At 43.3% G+C, this 22863-nt stretch overlaps 1 protein-coding gene across 1 annotated transcript in view; it reads right to left on the bottom strand.

Annotated features, from left to right (window-relative positions):
• Positions 1–271: 271 nt before the first annotated feature.
• Positions 272–22863, bottom strand: part of mylka (myosin, light chain kinase a) — a 65286-nt gene continuing 42694 nt past the window's right edge. Inside the window, exons 17-32 of the mRNA XM_061227209.1 lie at positions 21454–21570; positions 20868–20936; positions 13550–13597; positions 13141–13268; positions 12895–13051; positions 10298–10606; positions 10097–10129; positions 9926–10010; positions 9588–9791; positions 7644–7861; positions 7244–7367; positions 5717–5869; positions 3878–4001; positions 3457–3562; positions 2360–2494; positions 272–2010 (exon numbers count right to left, since the gene is read on the bottom strand). Coding sequence (XP_061083193.1) covers positions 1769–2010; positions 2360–2494; positions 3457–3562; positions 3878–4001; positions 5717–5869; positions 7244–7367; positions 7644–7861; positions 9588–9791; positions 9926–10010; positions 10097–10129; positions 10298–10606; positions 12895–13051; positions 13141–13268; positions 13550–13597; positions 20868–20936; positions 21454–21570 — 2252 coding nt within the window. The 3' untranslated portion in view covers positions 272–1768. The remainder of the gene's footprint in view (positions 2011–2359; positions 2495–3456; positions 3563–3877; positions 4002–5716; positions 5870–7243; positions 7368–7643; positions 7862–9587; positions 9792–9925; positions 10011–10096; positions 10130–10297; positions 10607–12894; positions 13052–13140; positions 13269–13549; positions 13598–20867; positions 20937–21453; positions 21571–22863) is intronic.

The raw sequence follows: 22863 nt of genomic DNA, 5'->3' as shown, positions 1-22863 counted from the left end.
ATGTGGAAGAGCATCTCTGGTGGATAGGCTACGGCAGCAGAAGACTAAAAAATAAGTTTAAGGAATACCTAATAAAGTGCTCACTGAGTGTATACAACTTCAATTTTGATCTGAAGCAGTGACAGCAGCCCGGAACTGTGGTTTGCGTTATGAACATATAATTAATTATAGGCCATTACACTGGAGATAATGTAATGCATAATTACACCATAAGTGTACCTGAAAGTGTGGTTTACAATTCTACTAATAATGAAACAGGCTGTACAACATGTAGTTTAAATTTTGTTTAATATTGAAGGTGAAAAATACAATTAGTACAAGTCTCTATTCTAGAACCAATAAATATTTAATGTTTTTTATCATAATACACAACTTGACATTGTAGCCCTGTACAAATCATCTTAAAACACCCTTTGTTCATCACTGAAAATCCCACCCTGGTTTTGTACTTTATCAGAAGTTAAGTAAATGTTTGCTGTATTTTTCTGCTCAGAAAGCCAATTCTTTACAGACGGTACAGATGTACCACAGTCCTCTTCAATTATTATACTGAGCTTAATGAAAATGTATTTATATATTTTTTTCATTTGGAACCTTGAGTGTGGCTGTAATAATTATGACATTTAAAACCAATACAAACAACACACAAATAATCATGAGTGTGCATTTTAAAGGAAAGTGACATAAATATTGACTTTTTATTGGCAACAAACAGGTGAGGGGAATGCTTGATTTGATTGCAGTTTGATTCAGGAAAACAACCCTCACCATCTAATGTTTCATTTTCCCCAAATAGTTAGGATTTGCCGGTTAAGCAGAAGTAAAAAATGGTTTGTCGGTTAAACAGAAGTAAAAAAACCAGACATAAAAACCATGTGCAGTATCACTGCAGAACCCACTCTGATCCATATTTGGTCTGAATTCTTTACACCAACTTCCTTGCTGTAAAACATTTCCGCTCAACACCAGTCTGTCCAACTATTCCACAATGGAAAGGCATCCTGACTTCAGTTCAAACGATGAGCAAGTCATATATATATATGTTTGTGACTGGAGTGGATTTTCATGGAACTCTAACTTCTCCAATGCTGAAAATGAAAAATCTTTTCTTTCACAACATGCTTTTGTGAAAACAATTACTCTGAAACATTAAAAAACTGCTAAAGTAGTGTTCCCACTACTTGCACTCTGCAGTTTTCCAAAGAGATAATTACTTTTTCAAATAAAAATGAATGGAATACAGTCTACATACATCTCAAAATAGTGTTATCTTATTGCATCTGTTTCTACCTGTAAATCGAGATGGTGGACAAAACTGCATGCTGGGATATTTCAAAACTGATGCACAAACTACAATATGATATGGATTCTGTGCTCAAATAGTTTTAAAATAACACATTGAAAATGTAAAAAAAAAAAAAAAAAAAAAAGTCCTGGTAATATCAAAGATCATAATGTTGATAATAAAACATTTGAACAGACTTTTTGTTTGTTTTGCTCGGTGGACCTCATCGACGGCATGCGATTCAGAATCACTCGTAGAAAAGAAAATATCAGCTGGAATGTCAATGGTGTTGCAGTAATGTTATAAATATCAACGTCTGATTTCTGCTATTACACTTAAGACAGAAAGAAAGTGCCCAAACATAGCAAAGGGTGATCCAAGCGCAATTTCCCCCTGTTGGTCAGTCTGTTATAGAGAGTGGGTGCCTCACGAAAGCAGCTATTAAGAGTACAGTTCAACAGGAGACTGCTCCTCTTGTACCACTCACTCCTCTTCCTCTTCCTCCTCTTCCTCCTCTGCCATGACCTCCACAATGAGTTCAGCCACGCAGGTGGCTTCACCCAGGCTGTTCAGAGCCTTGCAGGTGTATTTGGCGTCGTCGTCTCCGGACACTTCCGAAATGACCAGGGAGCAATTCCCGTCCTCGTCGTAGTCGATCTGGAAGTGCCGCGTCTCTTTTATGGGCTGTTCGTCTTTGTACCACACCACCTCTGGGTCAGGGTAGCCTGGAATCCCCCCCCACACAAAACAACCCCGTTGTGAGTCTATTTGTATGTATTTATTCCTAAGGTAAATATGTTTGTATTCTCATGACAGATAGTGACAGAATTAGCAAATCCAGCGGATGAAGGCACGCTGAAACACAGAGGGATCAACCGGCTTACACTGCAGGCCATAATCTGAGTTTAACAACAGCTGACCTAGATCTATAGAGAGCCATTTCAGAGCACAGCTTATGTAACCTGCTGGAATTGAACTGCAGTACATTTTATAATAATTTCATGGCCGAGGCTGTAGTTATTTGTCTCGGTGTAGGAGGCAGTTTTGAGCAGTCAGCACTCGAATTGACATTACCCTCAATCTTGCAGTCGAATCTTGCAGCGCTGCCCTCGACCACCTCCACGTCTTTAATAACTTTGCTGAAGGTGGGCTTTGCCTGAGGCCGGTCCTCATCCTCCACGCTCTCCAGTAACTGGTTGGTCAAGTCATCTGCACAAGCCGATGATCATAGGGATAAATCACACAAGAATAAATAAATAATTACTTCAGCCAAATAAGCACAAAACTATTGCCTTTATTTGTACGTATACAGTGAGCTCCATAACGTTTTTATTGATTTGGCTCTATACTGGTTAAAGTGTGGGTTTACAGCTTTTATCAAAGCCTATTTTTATACATTTCAGTTTTGCCATGAAGAAAATAGTCATATATTATTTGCCCATAGACATAACCATGTGCTGAGTCTCTTTGGCCTCAGCATAAGTCCTCAGTATACTGTATATACTATCACTCTGAAGTCAATCCTGGTCTCATCTGTCCACAAGACCTTTTGTCCAGAACTCTGTAGGCTCTTTTAAGTACTTCATAGCAAACTGTAAGCTGGCCATCCTGTTTTTGCAGCTAACTAGTGGTTTATGTCTTGCAATTTCCATATAAATCCACAAGATTACAGAACCCACTGTATATACAGTATAATAGCATTTTATTCCTAATTGTACCCAGTATAACTGCATACTGCTTTCAGTAGCCTGCTCGATCATTTCCTTGTTCTCTTCTGATGCAGTAGAGAGCAGACGCCAAAATACCTGCAGCAAGCTGCTTCTTTTTACAGTTTTTTTTTCTTTGACCCTTTTCACCTTTTTTTACCCTGTGCAGCTGTGAACATTCAACCAGAGAAGCCACTTTTGTGTGAGACCTGCACACCCTGTCTGAAATGACCCCTGGCCACAGTCAACACTGTGAAATAACAGCATTTGGATTCCCATTAAACCTGTGGTCCACGGTGTAATGATGAATATACTGACCAAATATGAATCTTCCCATCAATAATTGTTTGGGGAGCATAGTAATAAAATGACTGCCCAGGCTGAGCCCCATCACTGGATCAATAACGCTAAATATATATTACTTTCTGGAACATTTGTGCAGTGGGAGAACTGTTGCTATGGCACCTTCACTCGGGTTACCAGTTGGAGAACCCCCCTTCTTTGCGCTGACACCAGCTAGCATCGCCATGGACGACAGTCTGCCGATAGCTCGCACTGCATGGCCCGTTTTCTGTTTAAAAAAAAATAACAATGTATTTTTCTGTAAAACAGCATAGGAAAATTTATAGAACTATACTGTATGGATGCCATCTTCATAGTACATTGATAATATTCCCAGTATTTATACTAGACATGGGTCATTAACATATGAGATTACATTTGAATCTGAATTGTTTTAGATTCAAATACTTTTCTACACTCTACTGAGCTTGTCAGGTGTATTGGATCCTACGATGAAATACTCTTGAAAAGTGCAAACCCCCCAAAAAAGTATTTGAATCTAAAACAATTACATTCAGTCTTGCGGAGGGGGACGTGTCTTTACCTGCCACTTCCTCCTCAGGATGTATTTCTTCATCCTTTCCTTTGAGAGCTTCTTAGCCTCCATGTTGTTTGTGTCCTGCTTTAGCCACTTGTGCTGGAAGCACTGTGCGCACGTGAGCCTAGCCCTGAGATGAAACACAACCACACGTGCTCTGCAGTGAGAACCCTGGCATTACCACTGGAGACCAACCCAGATAATCCTTTGGCAGCCCATGGCCTATTGGCTAAGGTGCTTGACTTGGAGCTGCTTGGTGGTTCAAGCCCCAGTGTAGCCACAGTAAGATCAGTGCAGCTTTGAGCAAGGCCCTTCACCCCACATTGCTCCAGGAGCAATTGGCCCCTGCTTAGTCTAATCAATGTATGTCGGATAAAAGCATCAGCTAAATAACTGTAATGTAAGACAACCCAGACTGGCACCATCAGAACACAACCCAGACTGGCATCAGAATACAACCCAGACTGGCATCATCCGGACACAACCCAGACTGGCACCATCAGAACACAACCAGACTGACGTCATCAGGACACAACCCAGACTGTCATCAGAACCCAACCCAGACTGGCATCAAACACAACCCAGACTGGCATCAGAACACAACCCAGACTGGCACCATCAGAACACAACCAGACTGACGTCATCAGGACACAACCCAGACTGTCATCAGAACCCAACCCAGACTGGCATCAGAACACAACCCAGACTGGCATCAGAACACAACCCAGACTGGAATCATTTGGACGCAACCCAGACTGGCATCATGAGAACACAACCCAGACTGGCATCATCAGAACACAACCCAGACTGGCATCATCCGGACAAAACCCAGACTGGCATCAGAACACAACCCAGACTGGCATCATCCGGACACAACCCAGACTGGCATCATGACACAACCCAGACTGGCATCATCCGGACACAACCCAGACTGGCATCATCATGACACAACCCAGACTGGCATCAGAACACAACCCAGACTGGCATCCGGACACAACCCAGACTGGCATCAGAACACAACCCAGACTGGCATCATCAGGACACAACCTAGACTGGCATCATCCGGACACAAGCCAGACTGGAATCATCCGGACACAACCCAGACTGGCACCATCAGAACACAACCAGACTGACGTCATCAGGACACAACCCAGACTGGCATCATCAGAACACAACCCAGACTGGCATCATCCGGACACAACCCAGACTGGCATCAGAACACAACCCAGACTGGCATCATCATGACACAACCCAGACTGGCATCATCCGGACAGAACCCACACTGGCATCAGAACACAACCCAGACTGGAATAATTCGGACGCAACCCAGACTGGCATCAGAACACAACCCAGACTGGCATCAGAACACAACCCAGACTGGCATCATCAGGACACAACCCAGACTGGCATCATCAGGACACAACCCAGACTGGCATCAGAACACAACCCAGACTGGAATCATTCGGACGCAACCCAGACTGGCATCAGAACACAACCCAGATTGGCATCAGAACACAACCCAGACTGGCATCAGAACACAACCCAGACTGGCACCATCAGAACACAACCAGACTGACGGCATCAGAACACAACCCAGACTGGCATCATCAGAACACAACCCAGACTGGCATCATCATGACGGATGCAATGTAATGACATCAGAAGGATGTCATTACATTGCAGCAAAGGCCTGATTCACACACATCTCTCCAGAAACACTGAAATTATTATGCCCCAAAGTGCGATAATTGCTTTGATTCAAAATCAAATGTTAGTGCCAGATTCCATGGTTGTATGTAACACTTAGTTCCTTTAAAAGAGGAATATATTCATGAGATGTCTTACCTCATATCTTTCTTTAATAAGTTGCTAATAAAGTCTTTGGCTTCATCTGAGATCTCGTCAAAGGCCTCATCCTCAAAATCCCAGGTGGCAGAGGTGACGTTGGACAGCGTCTCGTTGTCATTGTCTCCCATGAATGGAGAAAGTCCACTGACCCTGGTGGCAGGAAGAAACTGTTAACCCTTTCCAAATACAGGATTATTAAGAATACATAACTGGGCAAAATAATGCTCAGATTCAAAATACGAGTCAAAGGTTAAAGAGCATAATTTCCTAAATGGCTCCAACATGTATTTGCACAAGCAATGTTGCAGATACATATGGACAGGGAAACAGCTTCCAAAGTGCTGGGTTTTGCGAGAGCGATAATCCGGGGTGAATATTATACTCAAGCTGAGACACCAGCCCATTTTCAGGCCCTTCTGAGGCTAAAGGCCCTTTAATAACCATTTAGAACCACACTGGACCAGTCTGGGATCATCTGGCTGTGGAAACAATCTGTCACTGAGAACATAAACCAAAATAACCGAGCCCAGGCCTGAGTTGTAGGCCACAGCCGGTTGTTAAAAAGGCAAAAGCGAGGCCCCAACTGCTAGCAAGTATCAAAATGCTAGCTAAGGAGGGGTGGGGTCTTCCATTCACCTGCTACTGCCTGTTGTGATGTCAGAGGTGGTGGGAGGAGGCCCAGCCAATCAGTAAGTCTGAGCAAACGGAATTCACTGATTGCATACAGAACTCTTAGTCATATCAAAATTAATGAATAAATCAACATAACAATTCTTCTGACATGCTACTGCTAGAAGATCAACAAGCCCTATTCATGGGACTAACAGTAACTAGGCCACATCGTTTTTGATTCAAAGACATTTCTACGCTTTCCTAAGCTTGTCTGGTGTATTGAAACCTATGAAATACTCCTGACCTCCTGGTCCTCTTGGTTGGCTCAATTGCACCAGGCAAGATCAATCGAGCACAGAAAAGTATTTGAACCCAAAACAATTATGTATCTCATCCAGGTCTGGCCACCTCAAACCTCTACAAATCACTCACATCTGTTTGCGCTGTTATTAAGCTCCCCGGCCTGACTCCTACTCAATCAGTCCTGCTCTGCCTAGGTCATTCTCCGTCCGTCCTGAATGTAATAGTTACTCATCTAAACATAATCCGACAGGCTGTTATTTAGCTTTTAAATTCACCTCCTGCAAGCCATTTAAAATCCACTCAATAGCGTGGATGTGCATGCATGTTCCCAGCCAAGTTCGAACAGCGTCAAGTTACACCTCACATATTTTGGAGTGCACAGTGTTTTCACAGATGCCTGCAGAGGAATATTTTGAAGGGATCCACAGTTTACTTTGTCCACTCCACTCCACAGTTAACGTTCCTCTTTCTGACACACATGCTCAGTTACTACATTATTGTGCATAGTTGAAACGAGTCCTGGTTTTTAGTGTGTTGAGGGAGCGGTACTAAATTTTATGACTGTCCTCAGCTGGACCAAGCCTGTTTCAGACGGCATTCCTCACTTACAGAATGTAGCAGATGACTCCAATACTCCACATGTCTGTTGGGTAACTAATTGCTTCATAATTGATTACTTCTGGGGCCACAAATTCTGGTGTTCCAAACAGAACCTTCAGAGATCCAGAAGTTTCTGTGAAAAAAAGGAACAGAACAATGCAGGTCAACTTTTCTCTTTTTAATAAAAAAGTCTTCCGTTTTAGGCAAGACCGATTTGATGCAACATAGCACCAGGCCTCATTGGTTGAAAGTGACTGAGCTCACAGTTGTAGCAACCTTTATGGAGAGACAAAAGCTAGGAGACTAAATCTGAGATATACGGAGTCTTTTTCCATACAACTAGAGCTTGAACCTACAGTTTTGAACCTGCCATGTTGTCATGAGGTCCAGGGTTGCTGTGTGGAGTTACCTAGTCGCCGTGCAAGGCCAAAGTCAATAAGTTTGATCTTTCCCCCAGTCTTGTTGATGCACATGATGTTCTCAGGCTTCAGGTCCAGGTGGACAATGCCCTGTTTGTGGATGAACTGCACCCCATCGATGATCTGCAGCATGTACTTAATGACCTCCCGTTCTGTGAGCTCAAAGTCCTCGTCAATGATCCTTTCAAACAGCTCTCCTCCAGAGATCCTGCAGGATGCGGAAACAGCGATGAACAGTAGGAACCACACTACCCTCTAACACACCCCATGACACAAGTGGCTGCAAACCAGCCATTAGGCAAACAGTCAGACAGCTAAAACAGCACTGTTGTTTAGATGCTCACTCAACAGCTGGGCTTGAAATGGAGCGACCTCATTGTTTTGGTCTTAGTCATGTACACATACAGTACTCATGGGTTCAAACTGAACTGAGTCTTAAATTCAGATACATTGCGTTTCAGGTGGTCATTTGTTTAGGAATGCCACATCACATTTATGAACATGATAGCCTTTGGCAATGCACCACCGAGCTGGTTTAGCACTAATATTTTGTTATTTACTGAGACTTTAGGTTTTCAGATACATTGCAGTACATTGCATTGCTCATTTTCTTTGGGGCTATGTCTTGTACAATATTTCCTTTCATCAAAGCTCCTGACAAAATGGGAGGTCTTGTTTTCCTTTATGGTGAACATTTACATTTGAGGAACAGTTTTGTCCATCTACTGTTTCATTCCACACTATAAAAAGGAAACTGCTATATTTGATTTGTTTGCTTCTTTCACATTCTTGGCAAGAGGCCTTTTTCCATCCAACACTGAACCCCCACCAATGTCTATTTTTTCTGAGTCTGAAAATTCCTTCAGGATTCGCAAGGCAATTCCATAATGCAACAAATGGGAACCAAATGATAAAAAACCTCAAATAAGTTCAGACATCTGCAAGATGTTGTTAATAAACCAATTCAGAATACAGCAGCAGTGCTTTCTGCTCCAGCTATGCCAGCAGTGTGTTATAAGAAGAAAGGATACAGCCCTTTCCAGGATGGAAGCTGTTCACAAATTTTCGATTTATTCTTGATGAAATTATAAAATAATAGTATAGGTGATGTAGTATATATTTTATGGGCATTTGGCATAGGTTGCATTTAGGCAATAATGCATTGGTATATTATGTGTATTATATTAGGGGCGGCCTGTAGCGTAGTGGGTAAGGTAAATGACTGGGACAGGCAAGGTCAGTGGTTTGAATCCCGGTGTAGCCACAATAAGATCCGCACAGCCGTTGGGCCCTTGTGCAAGGCCCTTAACCCTGCATTCCTCCAGGGGAGGATTGTCTCCTGCTAATCAACTGTACATCACTCTGGATAAGAGCATCTGCCAAATACCAATAATGTAATGTGTGTTGCTAAAAATATGGAAATCCTGATATTTATTTTTCTATAAAGTGAGAATTTTGGAAACATTTTCAGTTTCATAGAATGCAGCTGCTTGTATTGTCCATGTCAACAAGTAAGTTTGACGTGATAAAAACATGTCTCGAAACAACATAACAAACAAGATACAGATATGGTCAACAAGTGGATAAGGTGACAATGATGTAATCTAAAGGAGCATCAAATAAGGATATTTAAAATCAAATAAAGATATTCATACATTACAGCTACAGTGTGAAATCACATGAAATGAGAGATACATCTAAGATAGTACAATGCCTTTATTTATGGCTCTTACAAAGGGCTTTAAACATACAGTATTCTGCATTTCACCACTAATGCATTGACAGAAGTCTTGCATTTGCCTAAAAATCTTGAAATCCTGAAAATTGTGTTCTATAAAGTTAAAAGAGCAGCTCTGAACATTTTGGCACTGTTGTAACTTGGAGATGTGACAGTACAAATCTGAAGGAGGAAGACGAAAACAAGAGATACTCACATTTCCAGAACCATGACGATGTCTGACTTGCCTTCAAAAGCATCTATGCACTGCACAAGCTTGGGATGGTGCAGGCAGTTCATAATACTAATTTCTTGTCTCACGTTTTCTTTCTCTTTTGCAGAATAGGCTTTGATGAATTTTCCTGCCCAAACTTTTTTAGTCGCTTTCTCCACAAGTTTAAACACCTGTCCAAATTTACCCCTGAAACAAAGACAAATGTATGATTTAGCCATTTCTAAGAGAGGACGGCAATGAAACTGGCAGAACACCACTGCCTAAATGGCACTTCATTTGAGTATCGGTGAGTGTGCAGGTAAACAGAATGGCTCACTTACGTCCCAAGCCTTTCCTCCACGTCATATAAGTCCTTGACTTTTTGCTCTTTTTTAATGGTTACATCTCTGTATTCCGGTTCTTTCTCTGCCATGAGGGAAGTGAATATTCTCTTTAAACAAAGTGTGGACGGATTATATTTAATGTAGATCGTTTTAAAATAAGACACCTACCATCATCAGATACCTCAGCCTCCTCTTTCTCATCTGGTGAAAGATGAAATCAAACAGAATTATTATACCTTCTGTGCTTAAAAAGCAATGTTTAATACTTAAAACTATGGACTTTATTATAAGCTTTAGTTTAACTGCAATGTATCCAGAGGAACTGCAGGAATTGCAGGATTTATTGAGTGACCACTAGGAGGAGCTCACCCTCTTCCTGTTCCTCTTGTCCCACTCTGACAGGCTCAGACTCAGCACTGGGCTCCCCGACTCCGTACATGTTCACAGCTCGTACCCGGAACTTGTAGTCCCGGTCAGGCAGCAGGTTTTCCACATTGTAGGAAGTGCTGTTGCAGGACACCAGATCCTTCCACTCCTTGTCCACGGAGTTCCAGATCTCCAGGTTGTAAGACTGGACCGCGCTCCCCCCGTCGTAGGTGGGGCCGTACCAGGACAGCGTGAGGGTGGATCTGCGGATGTCCGAGGCGGCGGGCACGCGAGCGGGGGGGTCAGGCTTGTCTGGGGGGGGGGGTACACGCAAACACCAGGACATCACTTCTGGCCAAAGCTAAAACCTAGACTCACACTAAACAAGAGTGGCTTTGTCTGTCACTCATGTATCTAAGACAGCTGTAAGGTTGTATTTCATTTAGAGCATTATAATTGAATTGCTTGCTGAAATGAGCTAGGAAAACTATACATGCATCGAAAACTGAACTGAACCTTGACTCAGGCTGAAATTAACCGGGTTCCACAGTAAGGTGGTGGGTGTGAATGAATAGGGGTGGCATTGGGGGTTTACCTAGCTGATGAAACGAAGGCTGTCTGCTCAGGTATAGAACCTTAAACCAACCCTAAGCTGTCTGTCACTATCATCGCTGGCTCCATGGTTGTTATTTCATTCTGTCCCACAAAAGTATTGTTTTACAAGGCAATTAAACCATTTCACACTTGTATTGTGAACACTTGTACATTTTGCACCCTCGTATTTTAAAATGAATGAATGAAATAACAAATATTTTGATTCAAACCCTGCAGGATCTGATTGCAATTGTATTGACACACCTGATTGAAGTAAAACTCAGTAAAACAGCAGTACAAATAAAACTCAGTAAAATAGCAGTATAAACCTTAAGTTCTGGCTCCTTCAGAACTTAAGTTACATCTTTAAGTCTTCAGGACAGCTCGGACTGTTTAGCAGTAGAAATAAAACAGGTTCCACAAGGGTAACATTTTACCCCCAACCTTTCACGAATGTGGTTTTACACAATAGAGGACTATAAAAATGACAGCAGTGGTCCTTGATGAAAGTAAATAAGTATGCACAAGGTGAACGCGTAAAAGCCGTACAAGTAGACTAAAAGGCTTCAGGGCAGGTCCTGCACTTAACATATTTACACTGGTGTCAGAAGAAAAGGTACAGATGTTCTCTTCGACATTTCCACATAGTTCTATGGTACATAGCTTTAATCTCAGTATCGCTGAGGCCATCACTCTCTCAAGCAATCATGAAAGTAACCCACCAAATTCAAAATATTTTGTCACTTCCCATCCATTTTCCAATAACACCCTGCTCAAATGTGATGGTAAACGCTGCTACCAAAAACAATTTGACTGACTGAATGACATATAGAGCTAGGTTTAAAAAAGATAAACATTTTGCAGTCACGCAATAGAAGCATTCAACTGCATTGTTCTCATAGGTAACAGAAATTGGTGTTACGCATTGGTGTTCTTGACATATAAACCCCAGAGACTGCAAGCAAAAGAAAGCTACAGATTGCTTCTACTGGATAGGGGCCAGAAGCAAAAACCACTGGTAAACCCACATCAACAACCGCGGGCCCAGTACTGGCTACTAAACTCTCATAAAAGCCGATCCCAGCGCAAGAAAAACAGTGATAAAAATGGGTCCCGGCACAGGCTAAAAATCTATAAAACTCAAGACTCCTGACTGCACAGAATGAACAGAGCAATGCAGGCAAGCAGCCCTTTAATAACTAAGCCTGCTTTTGCCGGTCTCCAACATCCCCTTTGAACCTGTGCTACTTTAGGTACGGAGGCCCATAAACAGCATTAAGGCAGGGAGGCCCGGCTGAATTCCCCCGCTCTGCCTCATGTTCCCGCAGCCCGGTTGGACACACTCCACGCAGACAGCCGTGGCAGAGTCTTTCATATGAAGTGGATGGCTGGAGTGCAAACAGAACCATAAAAGGCCATCGGAGATCCCTGGGTCAGGCCTGCTCGCGCGAGGATCCAGATCCAGAGCGCACCACACTTTCCCCAGCAACCTCGCAGGGAAAAGCCGCATCGCGAGAGGGTGCAAAACCGTAAACACCTCGTACCGGGCTGAGCGTTAAAGTGTCTGAAATTACAGCAGCGGTAAGGTTCTAACAAGGCTGTAATGGTTTTTTGGGGGGTGTCAGAAATGATTTTCCAATAAAAGTCAGGGAAGCATGGATATATTTTCATGCACAAATTAAAGGGAAAACAAGGTCCACATAATTCTAGAGCTTATTATTTTTAACAGCATGTTATTATCATTACATTACGTTTGTTTGCCAACTTCCACTCCCCCAAGTGGCATGCACTGCATGTGTGTTGTGTATTACCATAATATTTCAAACGGGTATAAGTTTATACTGCAGTTAAGAGCGATTAAACATCCTTTGGTTCAGTATGCATATCGGTACTATGAAGAAGGTAATGGTACTTTTAGAGGGTCACAGTTCCATTGAAAACTGCAACACTGAGGCCAAGAATCCAGCACCCTGTCCTCTTCTCTGTTCAGTGGCAAGATAGCCTACCTACAATGGTGAGGTTGAGGGCAGCCTGTCTGGTGCCAAACTTGTTATGGAGCTCTACAGTGTAACATCCGCAGTCATCCTGCGTGGTCGGTGAGATGGACAGTTTACTCGACGAATCCGTGGTCTCGATGGATACATTGCTTTGCTCATTCTGGATCTGTGAGAGAACATTATGTCAATTATTATGTCCCGACATACAGTATGAATGGCGTATGAAATATTGGGAGGAGCCCACATAGACCTTACCGGTTTTCTGAACTTGAGCCAGGTGCAGGAGATGGGCAGTGCTCCTCCAAACTTGCAGAGGATTTCAACCTTCTCTCCCGCCAGGATCTTCATGTCATCAGGAAACTGGAGTATCTGCGGCGGAACGACTGGGAAACATCGTGGAGTGGGAGTCACATACAGTACTGTACTGTGAATGACCTACGACCTACGGCCAATCACTTATCATCAACCTCTCTAACGACATCCAACAACACCCTGCTATTATTATTATCAGTATTATTGTCCGTGGTTCACCTGTGTCCGTCAGTCTAAGAGCGAAGCCTTACAAAAAGGCCCGGTCTCCCCCCCCCGGGTGATTCAAAAAATAAATAAATCAGCAGATAAGATCTTTGCAACACTGTTCTCTTAAAAGAAGCAAGGTTCTTACCTTGTTTAGTAGTGGTCTTTGGCGATGGCTTCTTTATTCTTGCTTCATCTAGAGGAGAAACCACAGAACAAACAGGCCATTACAGCGGATGCAGTGGTTATGTGTGTGTAGCCAATGCCTTGCCGTCAACTTGGCCACAAAACATTGGTAATGTGTTACAATGCTGGTAGAAGCACAATAAAATAAACAAACCAGGAACCACAATTTCAAGTTTACAAAGTTATAATTCTAGTACCCTAAACCATGTGTGGCACATAAAATAACCACCAAACCCTACTGCAGCCCACTGACTGTGAAGTTACATACAGGTCTTTAAATATCGGGACTTTAAATATGAATTAATTTCTCTGTCATGCAACTAGATCTAACACATATACACTCAGCGATCACTTTATTAGGTAGACCAGCTTGTTAATTCAAATATGTAAATCAGCCAATCATGTGGCAGCAACTAAATGCATGAGCATGCAGACATGGTGAAAACGTGGCTGGTTTTCAGACCAAATGTAAGAATGGGGAAGAATGTGATCTAAGTGACTTTGACCGTAGAATGATTGTTGGTGCCGGGCGGTTTGAGTATCTCAGAAATCTCCTGTGATTTTCACATGCAACAGCCTCTAGAGCAGTGGTTCTTAACCTTATTGGAGGTACTGAACCCTGCAAGTTTCATCAGTGCATTCACCGAACCCTTTGTAATTGAATAAAATATGATTTCTTCAAAACATAGGTATATATATTATAGTACCTAAACTCTAGAGTCTAGAGTTTGCAGAGAATGGGCGAAAAACAAAAAGCAGCAGTTCTGCCGGCAGAAACGTGTTGTTGATGAGAGAGAGAGAGTCAGAGGAGCAGGGCTCAGTTTGAAGCTGACAGGAAGGTGACAGTAATGCAAATAACAACACATTACAACAGTGGTATGCAGAAGAGCATCTCTGAACTAGCAACATATCAAACCTCTAAGTGGATAGGCTACAGCAGCAGAAGACCAATAATTCTAAAAAAAAATGCTTAAATCAACAGCCAAACACTTAGTATGAATATTTCAAATGCTTCACAGGAAACAATAAAAAACTTTTCTGAGATGAAAATATTAAGGCTGCAGAAGTGCACAATTAAAAAACAAAACCAAGCAAATGATGTGATTGATTTACTGTGATTTGTGTTATGCACCTCAAAATCGGCAAAGGAGGACAACCCTTAATCCGTCACTACAACAAACAGAGCCATTAAACGGTGAACTGATATCGTACATCAGTTTATCAGGATGCAAAAATGTTTATCCCCATACTCCAGTTACAAGATAAACACAGGAGCACGAATCACGAATGGCCGTCTAACAGAGGAAACATCAGGCATGCAGCAGGCACCCTCAATTAAAGGCAAGCTCAACAACAGAGCCTGAATATAGAAGAGCTGAGGATCACAACAGCCATGAGAAGACCAATGGATTTGTGTGGGACCTTTTTTGACAGTACGTGGGAGAAGGAATAAAGGTTCCTGATAACCGTTACTGGGGGAGGGGGGGGGGGGGGGGGGGGCTATTCTCTGGATGTCCCTGGGAGAACGGCTGCCTCAGAGCTCATGTCCTTTGGAATTTGCCTTTTTTGGTAATACTAAAAATAGTCTGAAAGTAGGCAGGAAATGGGTCTCAGCACTATTTATTTTATGTTTGATTGCTGTCAAGAAACAATGTGCCAGTAAAACCAGCTAATGCGAAGAGCGAATCGCAACCACAGAAGGGGACAGGAAAGTTAAACCAATTAAAATTTTGGCTGTTGCCTCGCAGTCATTAATCTTAGGTTTTCATATTTTCGGCTTCAAAACCCTTCCTCCTTTCTCTAAAAATAGTATTGAAAGCGCAAATCTAACTTTTGATCTTTCCTTTTTTCCATAAAATGTTTTATTTTTACAAAAGTCAAACCGGCAAACCAGTGCAATACTGGAATTAGCTTTTGCAAAGGGTGGTCCAACATAGGGCAGGATGAGTATGGGAGGCGATATACTGACAACATCATTCCAACATCAAGTGTGGTCATAAAAAGCAAGATGAAACAAACAAAAACAAAAGAGCAAATGCTCTTGTCCTAGCAACTCCAACAGAATAGCATGACTGTGCAAGTGGAAGCATCCCTTTAGATCCTCAACAACAGAAACTCTGGCTACAGTGCCACTGCATTGCTGCCAAGCTTAATTTCTCAGATGACAGAGGCCACCAGGCAGCCATTAATAGGAAGTCTGCAATAATAATGTTCCACTTGCTACCATCGCTCTTCTAGGACACAGTGGGCCAATTGCGGCGTGCTTAGCTTGAGTTTAAACACACAACCTGAACAGATATCCGAGTCTGTGAATTAAGGATTAGCTGTTCCGGTTGTAATTCAGTTCTGTTGTCTCTGTTGCCCTGAGGTTTACACTACTACTAAGCATGCTGCAATTGATCAACCATGTTACAGGACTATTTACTGGCTTACACAGTAAGTAAGCCAGTAAATGAAGTGCTGGTGGTTTAGGTAGTTTACAGGTACAATCACCTTGCCTGATTTCATATTTTATTTTCTCTGTTTGTAATCAAACAATTCACACATGGTCAAATACAGACTCAGAGCTTTTATTAAAGGGTATTTTTATATATATATATATATATATATACATTTTGGTTTCACCAACTACAGCACTTTTTATAGTATGTCATCCTCCATTTCAGTGTTTGAGGCAAATTAACATAATGTCAACTAAAAGAGTCATGCATTCTATTTGGTTGCATATCCTTTGCATGCCATGACTTCCTGATGTCTATCAATATTATCAATATAATCTGGTGGGACTAGATTCAGCTGTAAATTACACTGATAAAGTATGGAACTCATTTGTTGGCTGAATGGCGTTGAGTCATTAAGGGTCCATGGTATCAAACCAGTCTCAAACCTGTGTGCTGCCACTGAATATACAGTAGATACATCAAGGGTTGTTTCTCCTAAATATTTTTTTCCATTGAGTACAATGGGAAAGTTAGTCCGGAGAAACAATTATTGTATTAACTGTTGAAGCAGGATCATTTGATACCTTGGACCATTGATGACATAAAGCCATTTAGCCAACAAATGTGTTCTATACTGTATCACTGTAATTTACAGCTGAATCTAGCCCCGCCCCAAAATTCCTACAGAGATCCATTCCAATGCAAAGAGTTTTCATATCACTTGTAGGACAACCTGGAAATAAGATATCCAGACTCCAGATGATTTTGATAGGTCACAGACATTAGGATGCATTGCATGCAAAGGATATGCAACCAAATACAAAACATGACTCTTTGATTTGACATTTTGTTAGTTTGTCTCAAACATTGAAATTAGGGGCTACATATAAAAAGTGCTCTAATTACTGCAAGAAAAACCAAAAGGTATAAACAATACCCTTTAATAAAAGATTGGAGCCTGCGCTTTGACCACATGTGAATTGTTTGATTACAAACAGAGGAAATGAAATATGAAATCAGAAAAGGGCAAGGTGATTCCAAACTTTAAAACGGGAGTGTATAAGTGGGTTGTTTGTAAGTACAGAGCAGCCCGTAAGTTTTTGGACAGCGACACAATTTTTTAACTGCAGCATATTGGATAAACAATGAATGAATATGCGGATTAAGTAGAGACTGTCAGCTTTAATGTGTGGGTATTTACACCCATATCCTGGGAAACCTGTGGGAACTGCAGCCCTTTATATACAGTGTCACTGTCTAAATACTTACGGACTTAAGCTTATAATACGTATGCACTGTATTTATAAGTGTACATTAAACTGCATTTCCTTGCACTAGTTGGAACAGGCTCTGCAATTCCTGCATGACTCTCTTGTTGTTGCAGCTTGGCCGTGTAGAGTCAGAGTGGGACACAGCCAAGCCATTACTCCAGTGCTAGCATTAGTCCATTCGGAATCAGTGGTGTCAGTACCTTTCAGTACTGGTGTCACAGCCCTGGGGACGAAACCCTTAAAAGGAAGGACACTCTGGCCACAAGGTGATGGATCTACTCTCTCCCCAGGTACCAGCAGTGTACACACTGTAGTATATCTTCCCCAAGATGCTGAGTACATGCAGGGTACTTTTAAAGGGAGGGGGTGTTAACAAATCTTGTAAAGTGTCAGTTGACAAAGAGCGTGTGGTTTTGCAGGCCCTGCTCTTGAGAAACGGAGCTGTAGTTTAAGGGAAGCACAGAAGTCAGCCTCAGAGGGTCACGCTGATGCCGTAAATATGACATGACCCTCACAGCGACATCTCACAATGATCTACATCTCCATTATTCTGCTGACGGGAGGTGCTTCAGCGAAATGCTGTGCATCGCGATCGTATATCTTTTCGTCAATTCAATCAGTCGACTGTACCGAAACAGGCTGTATGTCTGACAAACCTACATTTTGCTCTTTGACAAAAATACATTTATAACATGTAAGTACAAATTTTCCATTCATCCAAGTGAATTAAATCCTTTTTTTTAAAGGTTTTAAAAGTGAATGACACAGTAATAGGCTAGTGAGAATACAGTACTGCTCCCTGAACAAAGCACTGAGATGGATTTTTCCACCTGCCCGTAAACACTATCAGATGTGCAAGCAGAATCCTAAAAGCACAAAAACACAGGCTCATATTGCTCCTCTGATGCCAGAGCCATCTGCGGCCGGCATCCCTGGCAGGACCGCACATAAATGACATCAGCATCAGGGTTAGCGACGTTTGATCCGCGTCTCATCGCGATCCCCCCCGGTCAACTGAGCGCCAGCGGCCCGCTAGCTAAAGCCGCACATAAAGTGTTGACTCTGCGCAGGGTCAGGCTTGTGGGCTGCGGCCTGAAAAGAAGCAGCTGGTGACACTGCGTGACTCGGAGGAGAATGCGCGCTTATCTACGCTCTGCGGCAAGAGCGTGGCTGTACACGGTTGGACATTCCAAATTTGGAAGAAAATTCGGGGGAGAAAACATATTTACAAAGAAATTTTAAATGAGGAGAGGGAACGAGCAGCTACAGGGCCATGGCCTGTTGTGATGTAGAGGCTATGTCCCATGGATTTGTTCAAAGGAAAGGAGGTGGAGCAAATTCTTTAAAACATAACTACCCTTAATTGTGCTTTGAAACATGGGCTTGGCCTGTTCACATGTTTGGACAAAACACAGTAAACTGCATAACACTGGACTCTACAGTCAACACACCTCTATAGATGTGGCCAACCTCAGTCTCCTGCCCAACACTGCAGTAAACGACTGAGGCACATGTTTTCAACAGAACCTTCAGTCCCCTACATGTGGACCAAGTCCCCTTGCAGTCTTAAAGCATTGCACATCTATAAACAGCGCCCCTATATCCATTACACGGGGCTAGCACTAATATGCACTTTGCCACAATGCAAAATGAGGCTCAGCGGAGCTTATTTTGTCAAGCCGCCTGTTGGAATCACAGTTGACCCAGAGGTCAGGGAAAAGCAGACATGTAGATGTTGGAAAATGTCCACTGCGGGTATCCGTGTGGCCCCTGCAGACTTGGGCCACCGTACCCTTTCGCTGGGACAGAGGAAATGGGAAAGGAAGCTCGGTGGCAGTCCAGATGGGACTGAGTGTCGTAAGCCCTCCAGGACCCGGTAAGCGACAGTGCCCCCAGGCACAGATAAAATAAACGCGCGGGGTTAGCGTTTTCCAGCTGGGATGAAAAGCAGGCTTATTTTTGTAGCACTGCGACAGCAGTCTCTGAGCAGGAGGGAGCTCTGGCTTCGCACATTTCCCATGGTCCCCTCCTTGCCCGACCGCATCACCAGCGGTCACACACACTCGGAATGTCTCTCAAACCGGCACCCTGTCCGACAGCGTGGAACACTGCGCGTTTCGACCGCGTGACGATGAAGAGTTAAACCCCACTCGGAATGCCACGTGAGCGGACTCCTCTGACCCAGACGCTAACTCTCCAGAGGCTTCCGGCATTTTCGTTTTCAATACTTCATAAAACAGGGATGAAGGAAAGTTGCTCTGTGAACATCTGTTTGTTCTTAATATAAAAAGGTATTTAGGATGGCCTTAAGAAGCATAACAAAAGCAAACTCATTTCATGCCCAGCCACGAACAGATAATGTCAAACTATTATGCTTGACCATTAGCACGTCGACCTCAGTGACTTGCTGCCAGTTTATGTTTCACAGTTTGCAGTGAAGTTCTCTATATGAGGTCCTATGGGATCCCACTGTGCATATGAGGGCCAGGACATGGTATTCGTCTCTAGCTATACCCCAAGGCCAAATGTTCCTGTACATTTTCGTCATGGTAGAGCAATATTTTGCTGGGGGAATAAGCCACCCACTCTGTCCAAGAACAAAACAACTAACTGGCAAAAAGAATCACGTCTGTTTCTCATGCCAATAACAGACCTCCTGTTATGAAATTCTCATTCCTTTCAGTGGGATTTCAAAGGGTCGATTCCAGCAGTAACGTTCCAGGGAGAGACGACTGTATTCCAAATCTGGCAGAAGCTCCGCAGAGCCTCTGTATATGGGGGGAAAAGGCTTATGCGCCGTTCTGGGCACGAGAGGCCAGGAGCCGGGAGACACAGGCCTTACATGGCAGTTTGGGAGAAGGTGGTGAGCGAGCAGGGCAGCCATGCAAGAGGCTCTCTCTCTCCTTCTCTCTCCTTCTCTCTCTCCCACCTTCTCCCTCTCTCCAGGTCTGCTTCTAAGCTCCTGCTCCAGCCGTGTGTCAGGCTCAAAGACAAACAGCCCTCAATTAACATTAGATCTGTCAAACAACCGAGTGCACTGAGTGCCCGGGCCAGCCTATGAACCCTGAGAGCTGCTGAACATGAAGGGAGCAGTAAAGCTGGCTTCACGGAGGCAGGCACGCACTGAAGAGAGCCCTCCTAAAGGGCGGTGCGGGAGGCTCGTCGCGCTCTTCCCAGGCTCAAATTCCATGCAAAAACCACAGAGGAAGAATCCGTGCACTCTCTCCTCCACTTTGTTCAGATAGCTCTAATCGTAAAGATGGAGAGATCAGAAAGTGCTCGTGAGCAGCTTTTTAAACACAAGGTTTTTTCTCAATCGGCATGAATCGGCTTGTATCGCAATTAACAATTTGAAGTGATTAATGTTGCCCTGATCTATGCCGGAGTGATCAGATACTGAAAAGAGATCGGCAAGATTCGATGAGCAAGGCCAGGGTACAAGCAGCATTTCCCTGCGTTCACATGCTATAAAGAGACTCCGGACAAGCAGCCGGCACCAGTCGGAAACACACACAAATCCCACAGCACTCCTTTTTGGGAAATAAAGCAGCGTGTTTTGGAAACTCACTCTCCGTGGTAGGAGCAGAAGGTTTTTTGGTCTTCTTGTCAGCCGGTGTCATGTTGGCGTCTGTAGGGTCTGGAAATAAGGGGGACATACGTGACACACTTGTTTTGCAGCTCCTTCCAGTAAATTATTTCCTACATTTTTGCATTTTTACTCGTAATGTAATCAGAGGACAAATTATCGGCATTCCAGGCTCATGAGATTTTATCAGTTTTACCAAACAAGCTCCATCTGCATGAACACACAGTCCAATGACTTGGCTACTTTTGTCAACACCATTTCAGAATGCGATATATTGCCACTGTCCTACTGCTGCATGAAACCTTTTCTATAAACAATTCAATGATAACACTTTACTTTACATGACATTATAGCTAAAAAGTACTGCTGTATGAAACATCTGTTGAGCAAGCTTGTTTTTTTCGGGACCATTTGAGGTGTAATTTACATAACCCTGAATGGGACGTGCGGCAAGAGAGAAACTGAAGTGGGATCGCAGCTGCTAATCATACGCTTTAATGACAGGAAGTTGCCTCGGGGCAGGGAGGGGCTCGGGGGAGCGGGGCAGGAAGTTCCCGCGAACACTCACCATCCACCAGGACCATGCAGTCGCATTCGGCTGAGCCGGCCGCGTTCTCCGCCCGGCACTTGTACTGGCCCTCATCCTCGGGCAGGGCCTTGTCGATGGTGAGGGTGCACTTTCCTCCTGGGGATGAAAAAACTCACGGTCAGGGGGGTCTGGGAAACGGTCCCCGGATGGTTTCTGTGCAGCCACGGTCCAACACAACCTCAAAAGCAAGACTGTGGAAATGGGCCCAGGCAAATATAAACTGTTCAAAAACCTTTTCTTGATCTTGATGGGAGATCAGAGACTAAATGTATGCAGGATTAACATATCAATAATATGTGCAAGAACGCATACGTTCCATTTTACATATGCTTCTGGAACAGCTGCGAGGGCTGATGTTTAAGGCAGAATGACTACATTTGTGCAATAGCAAGTATGAATGGGAGGCAGTGTTGACATCCAAGACTGGGTCGTGGCCACAGGTGTAAAAACCAGGTTCAGAAAGTAAAAGTCCTCAACAATATTTAGTTCCAATCTCCTGGATCTGCACAATTCTTCAGCCAGGAGATAGAAATAATCAGTGAAATCAGCTGGCTGAGAGTGAGTTGGGTCGAAGAAACACATGGCAGGACTTTCTGACGCCTGGACTTTCCTCCTCTGGTCATAGCACTGCTCTGATAGCAACAGAATGCAGTCAGCACCACAGGGCAGTCTGCTGAACAGAAAACCACAGGTTCAAGCCCAGGAATAGCCACTATAAGATAAGTGCAACTGTTAAGTCGCTTTGGAGAAAAATAAGATAAATAACGATCACAAAGGGATGTTTCACTGATCACAAAGAGGACAATCCTCATCTATTGGCATAAATTACACAGAAGTGTGCATGTAAGAGCAGGTGCACCCAAGGCTGCCGTTACATTGCAATAAAAGCCCTGCACAGGAGAAAGGACTCTTGACCACTTGTGTCCCACAAAATGGCAGCTAGAATGTGAAGACAGCAGGCCTCTGCTGGAACCCTCGATGTCTGCTATGATTTGTGTTTTTCTCCTTGATTCCACAAAGCAACTACGCCACAGGCCCTTATCTCCACGGGCACCTGCTCCGTTTCCTAGGAACCGCACACTTGGCGTCCGTTAGGATGTCAGTTCGTGTCTCGCTGTCCTTTTCAAACCCATGGCTTGACTCTGTAAACACTTCTCTCTGACGGAATCAGCTGCTGTCAGTGATGGGTTTTTTTGGCACAGCAATAGAAACCGTTTCAGTTTCATACTGTATCGCTGCTGCCGCGGTGTTAGTTAATATGCTGCATTTACTTTCACTTTGTTTGCTTCTGTTACTCTGAACATTTTATTTTACTCTTTATGGCTAATAGTTACACATTACCTATGAATTCCACTCTTTATATTTCATCAACACAGGTGCTGCTGAGAT

The sequence above is a fragment of the Conger conger genome, chromosome 17, assembly GCF_963514075.1.
Source record: "Conger conger chromosome 17, fConCon1.1, whole genome shotgun sequence".
NCBI classification, from domain to species: Eukaryota; Metazoa; Chordata; class Actinopteri; order Anguilliformes; family Congridae; genus Conger; species Conger conger.
The sequence above is the reverse complement of the archived record's forward strand: the minus strand, read 5'-3'. Positions and strand labels throughout refer to the sequence as shown.